Genomic DNA, 17,295 nt, shown 5'->3' with positions numbered 1-17,295 from the left:
TAACATGATACTATACGCGGATAACCCTAAAGACACCACCAAAAACTATCAGAGTTCATGAATGAATTCAGTACAGTTGCAGTATACAAAATCAATATACACAAATCGCCTGCATTTCTTATATACTAGCAAGAAGAGAAATTAAGAAAACAACCCCACTTACCATGGCATCAAAAAGAATGAAATACCTAGGGGGAAAACCTATCTAAGGAGGCAAAAGATCCGTACTATGAAAACGGTAAGACACGGATGAAAGAAACTGAAGATGGTACAAATAAATGGAAAGATATATTGTGTTCTTAGATTAGAACAGTGAATATGGTTAAAATGCCTATACTACTCGAGGCAATCTAGAGAGCCAAGACAATCAAATTACCAATGGCCATTTTCACAGAACTAGAACTAAAACAAAAAGAAAAAATTTTGAAAGACCCTGAATAGCCAAAGCCATCCTGAGAAAGAAAAAGGGAGCTGGAAGAATCAGCCTCCCTAACTTCAGATTATACTACAAAGCTCCAATACTCCAAACAGTACTGTACCCAAAGAAACACAGATCGATGAGACAGGACAGACATCCCAGAAATAAACCTATGCACCTGTGGTCAATTAACCTACAACAAAGGAGGGAAGGATGTACACTGGAGAAAAGACAGTCTCTTCAACAAGTGGTGCTGGGAAAACTAGACAGTAACATCTAAAAGAATGAAATTAGAATGTTCTCACATCACCTACAAAAATAAACTCAAACTGGATTAAAGGTCAGACTTTCCTAGTGGTCCCGTGGTTTAAAATCGACCTGCCTGCGCAGGGGACCCAGGTTTGATCCCTGGTTCGAGAAAATCCCACATGCTAGGGGGCAACCAGGCCCACGCCTCACAACTACTGAGCCCACACTCCAGAGCCCGCGTGCTGCGCCACCGGAGCCCGAACACTGCCAACTGCTGAAGCCCGTGTGCTCCAGAGCCCATGCTCTGCAGCAAGAAGCCACCACAGTGAGAGACCTGAGCACGGCACCGGGAGAGGACCTCCGCTCACTGCAGCTGAAGAGAGCCCACGCACAGCACAGACATAAATAAAATAAATTAAAAAAAACAGGAAAAGTCTTTTAAAAATGGATTGAAGACCTAAATATAAGACCAGATACTATGAAACTCCTACAGGAAAACATAGACTGAACACTCTTGGACATAAATTGTGGCAATATCTTTTCAGATCCATCTCGTAGAGTAATGAAAATAAAACAAACCAAAAAATGGGACCTAATTAAATTTAAAAGCTTTTGCACAGCAAAGGAAACTATAAACAAAACAAAAAGACAACCTACAGACTGGGAGAAAATATTTGCAAACAATGCGACCAACAGGGATTAATTTCTAAAATATACAAATAGCTCAAACAACTCAATATAAAAAATAAAAACAACTCAATCTAAAAATGGGCAGAAGACCTAGACATTTCTCCAAAGATATAGACAGCAAACAGCACATGAAAAATGCTCAACATCGCTAATCATTAGAGAAATGCAAACCAAGCCACACATTGGTCAGAATGGCCATCACCAAAAAGAATGGAGAAAAAGGAAGCCTCCTACACCACTAATGGACGTGTAAATCGCTGCAGCCACTATGGAGAACAGTATGAAAAGTGCAAGCGGCTCAATCGTGTGCAACTCTTGCAACCCCATGGACTACACCATCCACGGAATTCTCCAGGCCGGAATACTGGAGTGGGTAGCCTTTCCCTTCTCCGGGCGATCTTCCCAACCCAGGACTGAACCCAGGTCTCCCACATTGCAGGCGGATTCTTTACCAGCTGAGCCCCAAGGGAAGCCCAAGAATACTGGAGTGGGTAGCCTATCCCTTCTCCAACGGATTTTCCTGACCCAGGAATCGAAGCGGGGTCTCCTGCATTGCAGGCGGATTCTTTACCAACTGAGCTATCGGGGAAGTCCAGAGAACAGTATGGAGGGTCCTTAAAAAACTGAAAATACGAGCTGCCCTCTGATCCTGCAATCCCATTTCTGGGCATATCTCTGGAGAAAACTGTAATCCAAAAAGACGCATGCCCCCAGCGTTCACAGCAGCACTGCTTACAACGCCCAAGGCGCGGAAGCCGCCTAAGCGTCCATCAACAGAGGAGTGGACAAGAAAATATGTTGTGTGTGTATATACCGAGCAGTGGCGTACTAGTCAGCCCTAACAAAAGAATGAAATAATGCCGTTTGCAGCAACACGGATGGACCGAGGTATGAGTACACTAAGCAATACAGAGGAAACACAAGTGTCATGTAATGTCACTTACCTGTAGAATCTTAAAAATACAAATTAACTTACTTACAAAACAGAAATAGACCAAAAGACATAGAAAACAAATTTATGGTTTCCAAAGGGGAAAGGGCGAGAGAGGGATAACACATAACACACTATTATATATGAAATAGATAAATAACAGAGATCTACTGCACAGCACAGGGGACTATACTCAATATTTTATAATAACCTATGAGGGAAAATGTGTATGCATATATAAATAACTGAATCACTGCTATATACCTGAAACCAATGTCACTGTAAATCAACTTATACTTCAATAAAATTTCTTTTAAAAAGTTTCCTGAGCTAAACAAAATCTGGTCAGTGTTCATTTAAATGTTTTCCCTTATACTCTTCACACACACACACACACACACACACAGCACTGAGCTCAGCCGAGCACCCAGCAGATAAACACGTGCTCAAACAGTGAGTGTCCGCTGGACACCTCCTCTACTCTCTCCTGGGCTGAAACTTGCAGGCTCCGTTAGCCTTAAGCACCGTATTGCCTTTCTCTGGTGACCTCCTTTTTTAAGGCTTACTATTCCGTTATCACAATAACCACTCCTGTCACCACTATTCCTGTCTAGCACAAAAGAAAACAGAGGTTCCAAAGGGTAACATAAGTTGCCGGAGGCCACAAAGACTGTGGGTCTTGTGCAGGGTCCCGACGCCTGCCTGAATCTCGTCCCCCTGCAGCAGGGCTTCTACTGCTGGGAGGCCCCTATCCCCCGACCTCCACCTCTCCAGACCCTGGCCCACCAACAGGTGGTCTCCATGCATCCCATCACTTCACGTAACTGAGAAACTTTTACGTCTGCAGTGTTATACTTAGAACACAACGTCAATGCTTTCAGAGTCCTACCTCTCACCGTGAATGCCACTGCCCTCCTGACCCCTCATCCTCCCCAGTCCGCTCGTCTCATTACCCTTCTTTAGCCCCTGTGTTGGTCACCCCTGGGCCACAGTCACACAGTCACCGCCTTCTGGTACAGACTCCTACGGGTAATAATGAATGAAAAAAGTAAGTAATATCGAAAGAACCATCCCCACCAAACTTGCAGAGAGCAACTACTTTCTCCCTGATGAGAAGGCCACGGCCAGAAGACTTCTGGAATTCATAAAAGAATAAGGAATGGGAAGCCCACAGCCAGAAAATTATATATATATATATATGTATGTTGAGAGAGAGAGGACTTCCTTGGTGACTCAGAGAGTAAAGAATCTGCCTGCAATGCAGGAGATCAGACCTGGGTTCAATCCCTAGGTCATGAAGATTCCCTGGACAAGGGAATGTGTACCCACTCCAGAATTCTTGTCTGGAGAATTCTCCACGGACAGAGGAGCCTGATGGGTATGAACGTGCAGGGGTGTGTGTGTGGTGTATAATATGGGTGTATGCACATGTATGTGTGTTTGTGTGTGCACGTGTGTATGCAGTATGTGTGTGTATACACGTATGTATATGTGTATGTGTTTATGGGCTTCCCAGGTGGCAGTCGTGGTAAAGAACCTGCCTGCCAATGCAAGAGATGCAGAGAGGAGAATTTGATCTCTGGGTTGGGAAGATCCCCTGCAGCAGGAAATGGCTACCCCACTCCAGTGTTCTTGCCTGGAAAATTCCATAGACAAAGGAGTCTGGCGGGCTAAGGTCTAGGGGAATCACAAAGAATTGGACACGACGGAGCAAACACATATATGTTTACATAAAACTTTACTATAAGAGGCCTCAGATCATCTAGACTAGAGGTTCTTACATCAGGCCTGATGGGGGGCATCCAGAGGCTCCCAGGACTCCCTAAAATCCCATGCATTAGTCACCCCAGTGTACCCACCCCACAAAGGTGGTGACTCTACACTCACACTACTTTGGACAAAGCTTAGATACCTAGGAGTGATGGGCAGTTGGGAACATAGGTAAGCCACGCTTGGGAAACACGAACCTGGGCGGCTGTGGCACTGCCCCGGGCCGGGACACTGCCATGGCAGCACTGGGCAGGCAGGGCTCTCTGTGTGGGCGCGAGCAGAGGGCACACGTGGGACACAGCTCCACCCCTCTGCACCCCTATTATCCCGATATTTGGTGGCTCCACTGGAACCAAAGATGCAGACTCCTTGTTTCATGATTTAAATCCACTTCCTCCATCCTCTCTGACTTCATCACATTTGCTCCCACTCAAACAGTGTCGCAATCATCTGCTGAGATAGGCAGAGAAGGCAGACTTACAGAAAATGAGATTTCTAGTTAGAACCAATGCAGATGCACCTCTGCACATGCTGTCAAACCCTAACTTTATTCTAATAAATCCCTACTAGAATGATCTAGAGTGAAAAAAAGGAAATTTGGGATATAGGCTTACTAATATATTCTTGATGAAATTTTGTTTTAAGAACAGAGAATTGTAATACTCTTCAAAATGAAAGTGAAGTTTTTAAATAACTTTTAAAATGAACTAATAGGAGGGAAACTTCATAGACCCAAAATTATACCTGAGAAACCTCTGACAATAGATGATCAAGGATGCCCGATTAAATATAAATCACACATTTCATATAGGCAATTACCATTTTATGAATGGGTGTGTCCATTCGTGAATTCTTGGTTCAGAACACAGAATGCATTTTCTCACCAAAGGTCACATGCAACAGCTGGCATTTCCATTTTAGCCCACAGCAGCCTCTCTCAGAGAGGATACACAATACGCATATTGCTGCCAGCACCACGGAATCTAACCACCATACAGGTAATGGATTAAAGAGGGTACAAGCTCCCCGCCACTCCTCGCATCCACAGGCAGGCTGTGTCCCCTCTCCTTAATCTGGGAGTACGCTGTGGGCCCTTCAGCTGATAGACACAACAAGAGTAACGCTACACCCATCTGTCCGCCCCACCTCCTCACAGCAATCACTCTAGGAATCTTTGGCTGCCATGTAAGAAGTCCAACCACCCAAGCAGAGAGGTCACCTGACGAGGCCCTGACACTAGGTGGAAAGTGAGGAACCACTAAGCCTGGCCTTCTAACCATCCACACACGTGAGCACTGCTATTTTGGACCCTCCAGACCAGACCAGAGACCAGATCAATGCCAGTTAGTAGCTTCAGTTAATGCCACGGAGAGCAGAAGAATCACCCAGCTGAGCCCTGCCTGACCAACCACAGAACCATACTACCTATTAATAACAACAAATGACTGTGTTAGGTCACAGATGCTTAGGATGCTTTGTAACTCAGCAATCATTATCTAGAACAATCTGTGGTTTTTTCAGGAAACAACAGAAGCCCTGGTGCTGGCATCAGGAATAGAGTCCCTTCCTCCATTCTCCAGGGTTGACAGAGTTAAGATGGTAATGTCAGCCAGGATTTTGCTAATTATTAGCTACGGGGGAAGCCTCATGTTGGGAAGCAAGGAGGTACATAGTGTGATCATCAGAGAGCTTTCCTGTCTGCTTCAAAACCCTCCTAGAATTTTCTACACACTACTGAGGACAGGTTTCAAAATTCTGAAGAAATACAATGTACAGTCACAATGCAGTTGATTCCTTGATACCAAAGCCAAAGATACAAATAAAGAAAATGAAGGACCAATACTCTATATAAACACAGATGAGAAAATTCTCAACAAAACAGTAGCAAACCAAATCCAACAACACGTTAAGAGGATTATGCACCATGACAAAGTGAGACCTATCTTAGGAAAGTAAGGGAGGTTCAACACACAAAATCAACTAATGGAGCATACCACATTAACAGAAGGAAGGGGCGAAAACCAGACACAGAGAAAGCATTTGACAAAACTCAACCACCTTTCATCACAAAATAATCAGTATGCTAGGAATTTAAGGGAACTTCCTTAACATGACAAAGGGCACTTATTTTTTTTTAAACCACATATAACTTCATAATCACTCCGAAAAGTTTTCCCCTAAGATCAGGAACAAGACAAGGATGTCTGCTTTCATCACTGCTATTCAAATTGCAGGAGAAGTCCTAGCCAGAGCAATGAGACAAGAAAAAGAAATAAAAGGTAACAACGTTGCAAAGAAAGAAACAAAGTATCTCTATTTGACAATGACATCACTATATACATAGAAAATCCCATGGAATCTACCAAAAAAACTAATAGAGGTAATAATAACTAAATTCAGCAAGGTTGCAGGGTATATTATCAACACACAAAAATCAGTTGTGTTTTTATAAACCAGCACAATTCAAAAAGAAAATTAAAGAAACAATTCCATTTATAATAACATCCAAAAGAATACAATACCCAGGTATAAATTTAACCAAGAAAGTGAAAAATTTATATACTGAAACTATAAAATCTTACTGAAAGAAATGAAAGACATCTCACGGTCATGAATTGGAAGACTCAGTACTACATGGCAATTCCCCAAAGCAGATGCAATCCCTGTCAAAATTCCAATGACCTTTTTGAAGAAAAAGAAAAACTGATCCTCAAATTAATATGGAGCTATGAAGGGTGCCAAGTAGTCAAAGCAATATTGAAAAAGAAAAATAAAGTTGGAAGACTCACACTTCTCAAACTTACTACTTCAAAACTTTTCAAAAAGCTAAGATAATCAAAATGGTATGCTGCTGGCATAAGGACAAAAATACAGACCAGTGGAATAGAACCGAGAGTCCAGACGTAAATGCAAACACATGCTAATTCTTCTGCAACAAAGGCGCCGAGACCACCCAGCGGGGAGACAGCAGTCTCTCGGGGAGAGAGCAGCCTCTTCAACAAACGGTGGTGGGACCACGGACAATCAAAAGACGAAGAGGCTGTCCTGCATCAGTTATACAGATTAACTCAAAACGGACCAAAGATCCAAATGTAAGAACTGAAACTATAAAACATACGGGTATATCTTCAAGACCTCAGATTTGGCAATGGATTTTCAGGTTTGATACCAAAAGCAAAAGGAAAAACAACAACAAAATAAAGTGGAATTCATCAAAATTAAAACCTTTTGTGCATCAAAGGACATTATCAAGAATGTGAAAGAACCACCAGCAGAATAGGAAAAATATTTGTCAATCATAAATCCATTAAGAGTTAAATACCCAAAACATACAAAGAACTCCTACAACTCAACAACAATAGAGACAACTTGGTTAAAACACAGGCAAAGGATTGGAAGGCATGTTGTTTCAAAACAGATATACAATGAAAAGATGTTCAATATCATTGAACATTAAGGAAGCACATAACCACCATGAGATATCATGTTACATCCACTAAAATAGCTTTAATCCAAAAAAAAAGGCAAATGTTGACAAAGATGTACAGAAACTGGAATCCTAGTACATTGCAGGTGGGGACAAGTTAGACACAGAATGACCACATGACCCAGCAATTCCACTCCTGGGTATATTACGCAAGAGAAATGGAAACACTACGTCTACACAGAAACATATATGTATGTGTGTGTGTACACAAACACACACACACATATACATACATATATATATATATACATATAACTCGTAATAGCCAAAAAGTAAAAACCCAAACATCCAACAGTGGATAAATGGATAAATAAACTGATACATACATAAATGGGATACTACTCAACCACGAAAAAGGAACAAAATACTGATACATGCTACCCCATGTATCAGATGCACCCCAGAAACATTATGCTACGTGAAAAAAGACACAAAAGGTCAGGGGCTGTATGATCCTTTTTATATGACATACTCAGCACAAGCCAATCTATAGCCACAGAAAGTAGATTAGAGGCTATTAGGGTTAGAAGAAAAGGGGGGATAAGGAATGACTACTTATTGAGTACAGAATGTTTTACAGGGTGATAGAAAAGTTCTGAAACTAGAGCAAGCCCTGTGGTTGCACAAAATTGTGAACAGACTACATACCATTGAACTGTACACTTCAAAATAGTTAACTGAACGTTATGTAAATTTTTCCTCAATAAAAGAAAATTTGGTTGAACCACTGATCAACTCATACAAACACCTGAGTATCTAACATACTCCAGGTACTCTTCTAGGAAATGGGTTAAGATGATGGACAAAAATTAAAAATGCAAGTAAGTGCCTAGAGAGTGAAGGCAGGGGCCATCTAACTAGGGTGTTGAGGGAAAACCAAGGAGAGCTGACATCTGAACAGAGATCAGAACAAGTTTCATATTATTACGCTAAATAACAGAAGAAAAGAATGTACTAAAATATAGTTTTAAACTTATCAAAAAAATCATATATAAAAATTGCTTTAAAAGGGAGGGCCTATCTATAGACATTCTTTTTTCTGCAAATAGTGATTTCTAGTTTCCAGATATTTTATTCTTTGTTAAAAATAATTTCTTTACAGTCCAATAATGTGCTTCTTCTACCCCTACCTGCCTTCCAGTGCCAGGCTCACTCCCAAGACAGCTTACTGTTCACCTTGTTAACAAGCATGTTCTCCCTTCAGGAACCCACACAGGAAAGGAATTCCCACTCATGACCTGCCAGGTCCCCACATCCACTCACATTCTCACTTTCAGTCCTCACAATTGCCCCTGCATAGATGAGAAAACTGAGGTTCAGAAAGGATAAATAACTTACTTACCAGAATTCAAACTGGGTCTGACTTCAGACCCAAACTCCTCCCACACATAAATTCATCCCATTTGAGATGGCCTGAGAACATTTTGCACCAGACTGGGAAAATACAATGAAGCAGCCCTGTCCTTAAGAAGCTTGTCATCACAACACTAGAGATCCATCCCAGATGCACTAGAACCTTCCTCAAGCTGGAGAAGGCAGGGCAGTCCTCCCCAGAAACATGAGGCCCTTGCCATCTCTCCCACACACTGCCTTAACCCCACTGCCTCTAACCTGGCCTAAGGACAAAGAAGACCTACCCTCTGCCTCTTGAGACCTCAGGGCCCAGCTGTGACCCCAGTACACAGCCCTCCCCCGGCAGGCACGGATGGCTGTGTAACACGCCCCCGCCCCTCAGTCCAGGCATCGCCAGTTTCATGTTCAAACCTTTACGGTGGTTCTAGCAGAAGAGCCACGTAAAATCTTCAACAAAATACCAGTGACATCATTTCCTTGCTAACTGTGGAGGTTTCTTTGTCTTTAACTCATATTCCCATAAGCAATCCGCAGTTATAATTAAATTCCACATGAATGGGTGGAATCTGTCCATGCTGGGCTGTAACCAGCTCTCTCTAGAGTGACCAGGCCTCCGGGACTTGTTCACCACTAACAAGCTAATATTTGTAAAACCCTGTAAAGACATAATGACTACACACTATCGTTATTACTAGACACCGGTTTAAATGTAAATTAAGAGAGAAAGGGGAAAGAAAACACATTAGTAAATCAAGTTTGGGACTGCTCCTCAGCAAGAACCACAGAGCAAAGAATGCCTTCACTGATCTTATTGAAAGGAAGTGGAATGCAGGGTAGCTGCTGTAGGAAAATGAAAGAGAGAGGGGATGGAGCACCAGCAGGAAAGAAGTCCATACAGGCAGAACAGATGCTGGAGCAGAGGAAGGGCCGTGTGAAAAGCATATGCTGGAAAAACACACGATGTCAAATGTCTAGAATCTGAAAGCAAAACTAAGAAGTCTAGAATAAGAACAAGATCTAAAAACGGATTATAAATTCAGCCTAAACTGACCACAGAGCAGAGTGGTGAAAACATGGACTCGAGTCCAGCAGGCCTGAGGCTCTTCCTTTTCCCCATCTGTAAAGTGGGGACAAGTCTTCCCTCCAGAGCCAGGCTGGCACAAAGGCCTTCTGAGGCCGGCACCCTGAAGCACCCTGATCGGCAGCCACAGAGAGCCCCGCGGGCTCTCGGGCCCGCCCCTCTCGCTCTCGCTCACCGTCCCCGGAAAACACCTCTGCGCCCGGCGCCCCGGCTCCCACGGCTCTGCCCCTCCGCCACGGCGCCCACCACGCGGTGCTGTAACCGGACCACTCCCCGGCTTACTCGCCTCGCAGAAGCTCCTTGAGGGCAGTGCTCACACAGCGTCTTACTTCACTTTTAAGTGCTGGCAAACTAGCCTAGCTCTAGGGTAAGTTCTCCCCAAAAATGTGAGTTCATTAATTTTCAATTATCCCAAATTGGATAGAGGCCAAGCAGCTTCCCTGGGGCCAATCCTGGGGAAATGAAGACCGCAGGGGGCAAGGGGGGAAGAAAAAAAAACACCACCTCTACACTGGGTGAACAGTGTGCGCCTGCCAGACAATGGACTGACGTGGGAGCCCTCCTCACCCAACACTCAGCCAGCTGCCTCCCGTGTAAAAGGAGGAAACTTCTCTCGGTCCCGTCCATCTGACGCATTAGTTTAGGGTTGAGGCATTCTAAGGTCTCAACCCTCTTCCTCTATTAGCTCTCAGTCCTCTATTACTACAAAAATTAACATCAGTAGAAGGTTCTCTCGCCCATTTCTTTCATAAGAAGCAAGTCTGTGCCTGCTGCTGTTCGTCCCATTTTACGGATGGAGACACTAATTCAGAGAGGCCCAGCAGCCACTTTGGGTGGTTCTGCTGGTGTGCGAAAGGGCAGGACTGGGATTCCGATCTTTAAAGCTGGAGCCTTCCACCATGCCCACACTTCTCAAGCCAGAAGGTGGATGGCCCCTAGGACTCATAGCAGGAATTCCAGGGGACCCCTCACCAAACTTGGGGGAGCCAAGGATGAACACAACGCAAGTTCTGGAGAATCCAATGCACTCAACAACTGAAGGGGGCAACATATGTTTACAGCAAAAGAAAAAAAAAACCAGACATATTACTGAGTACAGTGTAAAATTCCTGTTAAATTTTAAGATAAAACTTAATGGGCTTGGACTCCTATCAAGGGTTTGAGACATACTGAACTAAAACCATGCCCTTCCCACAGAGAAAAGCCTTCTGAAACCAGAACACTTAATTTACCGCATAATAACATTTCAAACACCAGGCTATATTAATCCAAAAAAGAATTTAATTTCCAGAATAAAGTTGTGACTCCCGGGCATTACTGGGCAAGGCAGGACTCAGGAGAACAGATTTCCTTGCATTTCCTCTTTAAGTCATTCAAAGCACCCAGGGAAGTTAAGATGCTGGATGAAGACCCCCATCTTACAAGCCCCCTCACACAACCAACCTGGGAGCTAAGCGCTATCAGAACTGGGGGTGGAGGGGCACAGTCCAGAGACACAGCCACAGGGCATCCCCACCTGCAGACACATATGCCAAACCACACGGAGCCACGAGGCGAGCATCTGTTACATCCCTCTTCCTTCCCAAACTTGCGGATTCCTGACACAAGCACTGACAGAGGCCAGCGTGCCGGGCCCTGGGGGCGTCTAACCAGCACCCCGCTGCCTCAAGCATATGCAGGCCTCCTACCGGACGTTAGCATTCCAGGGCACAGTCACTGAAAACCTTCACTACAATTTTGACTCCTGGAAACTAACGTTTTAGTATTTTTGATGCCACTGTCATCCTGAAGATTACATTATCCCAATCAATTAATGAATTTAGCTTTTCTCTCCACTCAAAGAAACCAAGTTTCCAATAAATATGCTTATGGTTTTTGCCACAGAATGGGTGTTTTAATTGGAAAAGAAATTAGGATATCAGAACAGCAGGCATGATATCTTTCTTGGTAGAATGGCCTCATGAGAGAAGTTACCAAGTAGCCCCCATTAAAAAAAATACATGGAGTCAGGAATTCCTTGATGCTCCAGTGGTTAGGACTCTGCACTTTCACTGCCTAGGGCCCAGGTTCAATCCCAAGATGGGAAACTACAAACCCACAAGCAGTGCGATGCAGGCAAAAACAAACAAAAAAACCCACGGAGTTATGCATCAGCATGGAGGAACCCTTATAAAAAGTAAGCCATGAAATGAACTTACAGGGAGATTTTTTATTTCTTGAGAATTAAAGATTTACGTCATTTCAGCATGGATGACAGAGCAGCAGGTTTGGGGGTGTCCCCTGGGGAAGGGGCACTCTAACACTCACTCCCCTCCCCACCACCTTTTGAGACCTTCCACCTACAGTGAGAAAAGGCAGGGACAGCCAAGTGCAGCCGCCCAGGCCAGGTACCACCGCTCCGTCTCCCGCCAAAGACCTGGTCACAAAGGGCCTGGCGGGGGCCAGGGGACAGCATGGGAATCATTATAACCGGAAGCATGACCAGCATGACCACCAGCATCACCAAGACCGTGTCTACTGGCACAAACAGGACCACAAACCGTCAGGTGCTATCTTCCCAAAACTAAGTGGAGCACGGAGAAGTCCTCTTCCTGCCAATCTCAAGGTGGGCCCGTTGCACCGGCCTTCTTGGCACTGGATCTCAACACCCACTTCCCAGAAGCTGTCCCTGACTACCCCGCCAGCCAGGAGCTGTCTACCCTTTCCCGAACTTCCACCATACTTCCAGTCCTCCACACGACCCGCTAATCCACTTTAGTCTACTCTGTAGGACTTTTCTTGCCTCTTCCGAATGGAACTGCACTCTCCAGCTGAGCAGCCAACTTCCTGAAGGCAGGATGGTGAAACCTTCATTTTCCCTCTCCCTTCTGGGCACAAGCTTCAGTCCTGGTGCTACCTGGTCAAACAGCGCTGGTTTCCGGCATCTTCCTCCACCACGCACAGGGGCTGAGACCATGCTCTCAAAGGCAGGTGCTGCAACTCCCTCATCCCAGCACTGGAACCAGAGAGTTACGAGAACTCAAGGCACATTCACTGAACATCAAATTCAAGGAGAAAAAGACTCCCCCATTCCAGCTAATGATCTACTTATCCTGCAGAATACAGATACTCAGCAAGGGATTCCAACCTGATTTCTAGAGTTGACAGAAACCCACAACAGTCACCTGCATTTATGACATCTCACCACCTGCCAGCCTCACCCCCAACAAGCCTGCACAGGGAGACAAGCAATTCTGGCCCAAAAGGAGATTTTGACGCTTGATGACAAAAACATCACCTTCTCCTTCCTAGAGTGGTCAGTCCCCAACCCCTCACTGTGCTGTGCAGACCACAGTCGACGAAGGCCCTCTAAAGTGAGAAAGCCATTTTGTACTGTTTAATTATGAATACTAGACCTTACACGAGCACACATGTTTTCTTACATTTTTTTCCTTTTCTGTTGAGAGCTGCTCTGTCCCCTACTCCATGAGCAGCTGTGGACCTAAAGCCAGCTGCGATGGCACGAGCCATCCTGTCCCCATTCACCTCTCGACCGCCCTCCTGCCCGCAGGCGTCCAGCACTCTCTCGCTGGCTCCATTCCCTCTGCCCAGAGCAGGTCTGAGCATCATCTCCACATTTAGGCCTCGGCTGCCTCTCTCTGGTCACCTTCCAAAACCACTGGCCTCGCTGCCTTCTTTTCTCACTTTGGAGCTCTTTCCTCAGTGTCTCTCTGTATCTCAAGTCAATATGATGACTCTCCTCCACCAGCAAAATAATAATAATAGTAATTTTCCTTCCTCACAGAACATTTGTAAAGAAGCATGCAGGGGGTCCAGAATCCATGGGATTGACACAGAGGCCCTGGCTATATGAGGTCTCCTCTGCTAAGTTAACAATTCTTAAACTGACCATTACAAGGAAACTCAGCTATTGCATAATATTTGATAGGTTAGATCACTTGCTGTTTGTAGAGTCTTGCTCTACAGAGATGAGAAAACAGAGATGGACAAATTTAACGCAATTTCCTTTGTTTGCTTGAGCTAGCCCAGACTTGCAACACCACAGTGACAGTTTTTCTTAAAGTACAGCTTTAGCATCATCAAAAAGGACTTCACCAGAGTGATAAATCATTCTTGTCCTTCAGCGTATTGGCGTATCTATCTATCCCCGACAAACCCCCTCCTCCTCCTCAAGGTCCTTCCCGCTTTGCACAGTGAAAAATTAAAGGGATTCTAGTAGGGGTCTTTACGGAATCAAAACCCCAAACACAGGGGAGAACAGCTAGAAGCAGCTCAAATGTTTCAGTTAAACTAAGGACTCTCTTCAAGACACAAAAAAGAGTAGGAATATTTTGATTGTATTAACAGAAACCACTGGCCAGCTGCTACTGCTGGTTTCCAGTGGAAGATCTTGACATCCTTCTGTACAACGAGTGAGGCCATCTTATTAGCTCCAAAATGAATGGACAGCATCCAAGAAAAATAACTGGTTTTCTTCCCCCTCACAGAAAAATTCACATGAATGTCTCAGAAAAAGAAAAAAAAAAAAAAAAAAAAAATGCTGGAATTCTCCCTGCCAGCTCTCTGCTTCCCTGGCTTCTGCATGGTGACAGCTGGAACAGATGGCGTCTGGGTGAGACACCTTACATCTTAAACCTCATCCCTGATAAGGTCTGATTTTGACTAGTGGTGCTGGAATCCTAGGTCTGTCAAGGTTTCTGTCCTGAACACCTACTCACCACATTTCCAATCTTGTCCATTTTAGGGTTTTCACACTAATAAGGCTTATTTTTGTTTTGGCCAAAAAATTCTTCATCTTGAACTGATTTTCAGTATGTATATACTGTCACCACACAATAGTGAAAAAGCAAACACTTCCTTTCATTTGAAAAACGAACGTACACAATTTTGCCAGACATCCTACACATGATGCAGTCTTTTGAACAGGCCATTTTCAAAGATGTGAAAGACAGGAAAAGATTTTAGCACCAACTGATGGTCCACTTGGTCATTTCTTTACATATGGATTTTATACACAAATGCAAGATTACAGAACACACAACATTCCCAAAAGCTTCACCAGCAAATGCTAAGAAAAAAATAAAAATTATGGCTCCCCTCAGTTGTATGCTGTGAATGTAAATTAACAAGCGGCAACAACGCTCAACACAGCCTTTATGAATCCACAAAAATAAATGAATAAATCACACACACACCCTCATCTCATTCTGAAAACTAATTCTCAGCTTAAAATGAAAACCATGAAATAAAACTGCTTCCTTCAACGGACAATTATATGAAGGCTTCTTAGATTTCAAAGCACGTCCACAACACTCCATTGATTACCATTTTGTTGCTATGTTTTCAAGAGAAAGGTAAAGAATTTTTTTTCCCCACGAGATTCTGTCTAAAAGCCTAAATATTAAATAGATGTCCCCAAACGGGGTGAAAACGTGGCAAAGTGTGCCTGAGCAATTAACCGAAGGCGGAATGTGTGCCTTTCGCCCCAAACTGGATCCCAGTACCCGGCTGCCTCCGAGGCCGCTGCAGCTCTTCGCTTATGAATCAGTCAGAGGTTCATCTGCAGAGGAATGACTCAGTATAAACTTTTAAATAATGGCTTAAAAAAAAAAAAAAGAACCCAAGCCAGCCCAGGGTGAACATGTTCGGCTATGGAGACACCCGAGACGGTCCGCTCCTCACCCCGCAAAACACACAGCCTCGTCGGAGATGCTGGTCTCTCGCCACCTCGGGGTGAGTGGGGGGGGGTCACGTTCCAAGCGGCCTCGGCGCCCCGTTTCCTGAAAAGCTGCGGGAGCCCGGGCCCGCGGGGCCCTCGGCCGGGCCGGGCCGGAGGACAAAGTTTCCCGAAGTTGAGGCGTCCGGGGGGCGGGCGGGCGCGGGCTGGGGCGGGGGCGAGACGGCGCCGCACCGGGCACTCGCCGCCGGGCGCCGGGCCTGCGCCGCCCCGGCCCCGCGCCGACCGACCCCGCGCCCGCCCTCCGCCCGCCGCCCAGGGCGCGGGATGGAGCCGCCGGGGATGGAGCCGCCCGCCGCCCGCCAGGCCCCTTACCCGCGTCCGCGCCGCCCGGCCGGCTCAGCAGCGCCGAGCGCGTCCTCCGCCGCGGTCCGCAGCGTCCTGCTCCCCGGGCAGCCCCATGTCGGGGGGCGGGGAAGGGCCGGCGGCCGCCGCCGCCGCCGCCGGCTGGAAAGTCCCTGCTGGGCTGCAACCCGGCTCGCGCACGCGGCGGCCGCGCCGCGCCGCGCTCCCTCGCCCTCACGCACCCTCTCGCAGGCACTTCCTCTCGCGCGCTGGAAATCCCCGCCGGCCTCCAGAGCGCGCCCGGGCGCGCGCGCGCCCCGCCCCCGCCGCCGGCCCGCGCGCGCGCGCGCGCGCGGGGGCTGCGGGAGCCCGCGAGAGCGGCCGGCTCTCCGCGCCACCGCCCCGCGCGCCCCCGCCCGGCCCCGCGCGCGCCCGCCGCCCGTCGCTAAGGCCCTCCCCCCGGCGCCCGCCGCCCGGCCTTAGCAACGGCGCCGCGGCGCGGGCGGGGGCGGGCCCGGCCGCCCCCAGCGCCGCCCCGCCCCCGCGCGCGCGCGCGCGCGCCCGGCCCCCGGCGCCTCGCAGCCCCCGCCCCGGGCGTACCCCCCTTTCCGGGTCGAAAAGCCACGCAAGCCGCGTGGGGGCCCGAAAGGTGCAGGTCCCCTTAGGGTCGGGAGCCATGGCGTCACGCGTTTCACCAGCGCGGCCACCCTCACTCACACCGACACACATTGAGCACAGAGGCTCGCACAACTACTCACACTCACCGACACACAGCCAACTCGCGTTTTTACACATGCTCAGACACACATGCTCACAAAACATACACACGCTCGCAGACACACAGTTCACACACACTCCAAGACACACTTGGTCACAGACATGCTCTCATGCGCTCACACTTGTACATGCATTCACACACTCGCTGACAGCCATGCGCCGTCACGCCTGTGCACACTCACACATACACACTCGCTCCTCTACACCGCTCCCTCTCCTACACAGGACCAGGTGGTGGGGCTAAGGGAGACTGTCTGGGCCCTGCTCCCCATTGAGGGGGGCTCCTAACCCTTTGGTTGGCCTTTCCTTGCTGCCGGGGCCCCTCCCACACCCAGGAAGTTGGGTCTTGATCGAGTGTGAACAACGTGGCCAGTCTGCCACAAGCTCCCAGAGCGCCCTGCTGGCCTGGGGGCCCCAGGACAGAGTCCGCTGCCCTGTGAACCCCCTCCCCGCCCTGGGCCCCAGGCCTTCTGGGCCACCCGTTTCTCCACAGGCCTCGGCTCTCTGCCCGCCCCCT

General features: G+C 47.0%; 2 protein-coding genes across 3 annotated transcripts in view; one reads left to right on the top strand and one right to left on the bottom strand.

The window, feature by feature from the left end:
• Positions 1–16,249, bottom strand: part of TRAF3 (TNF receptor associated factor 3) — a 116,495-nt gene extending 100,246 nt beyond the window's left edge. For both annotated transcript variants that reach the window (XM_024981638.2, XM_024981640.2), the window contains exon 1: positions 16,032–16,249. The gene's annotated coding sequence lies outside the window, so the exon portion shown is untranslated. The remainder of the gene's footprint in view (positions 1–16,031) is intronic.
• Positions 15,631–17,066, top strand: LOC132343316 (basic proline-rich protein-like). Its single transcript, XM_059879234.1, has 2 exons — positions 15,631–16,650; positions 17,004–17,066. Exons 1-2 carry the CDS (start codon positions 15,631–15,633, stop codon positions 17,064–17,066), a joined length of 1,083 nt encoding a protein of 360 aa, XP_059735217.1.
• Positions 17,067–17,295: the final 229 nt, after the last annotated feature.

This window comes from Bos taurus, chromosome 21 (assembly GCF_002263795.3).
Source record: "Bos taurus isolate L1 Dominette 01449 registration number 42190680 breed Hereford chromosome 21, ARS-UCD2.0, whole genome shotgun sequence".
NCBI lineage: Eukaryota > Metazoa > Chordata > Mammalia > Artiodactyla > Bovidae > Bos > Bos taurus.
Note: the sequence above shows the minus strand (reverse complement) of the source record. Positions and strands in the feature narration are given on the sequence as shown.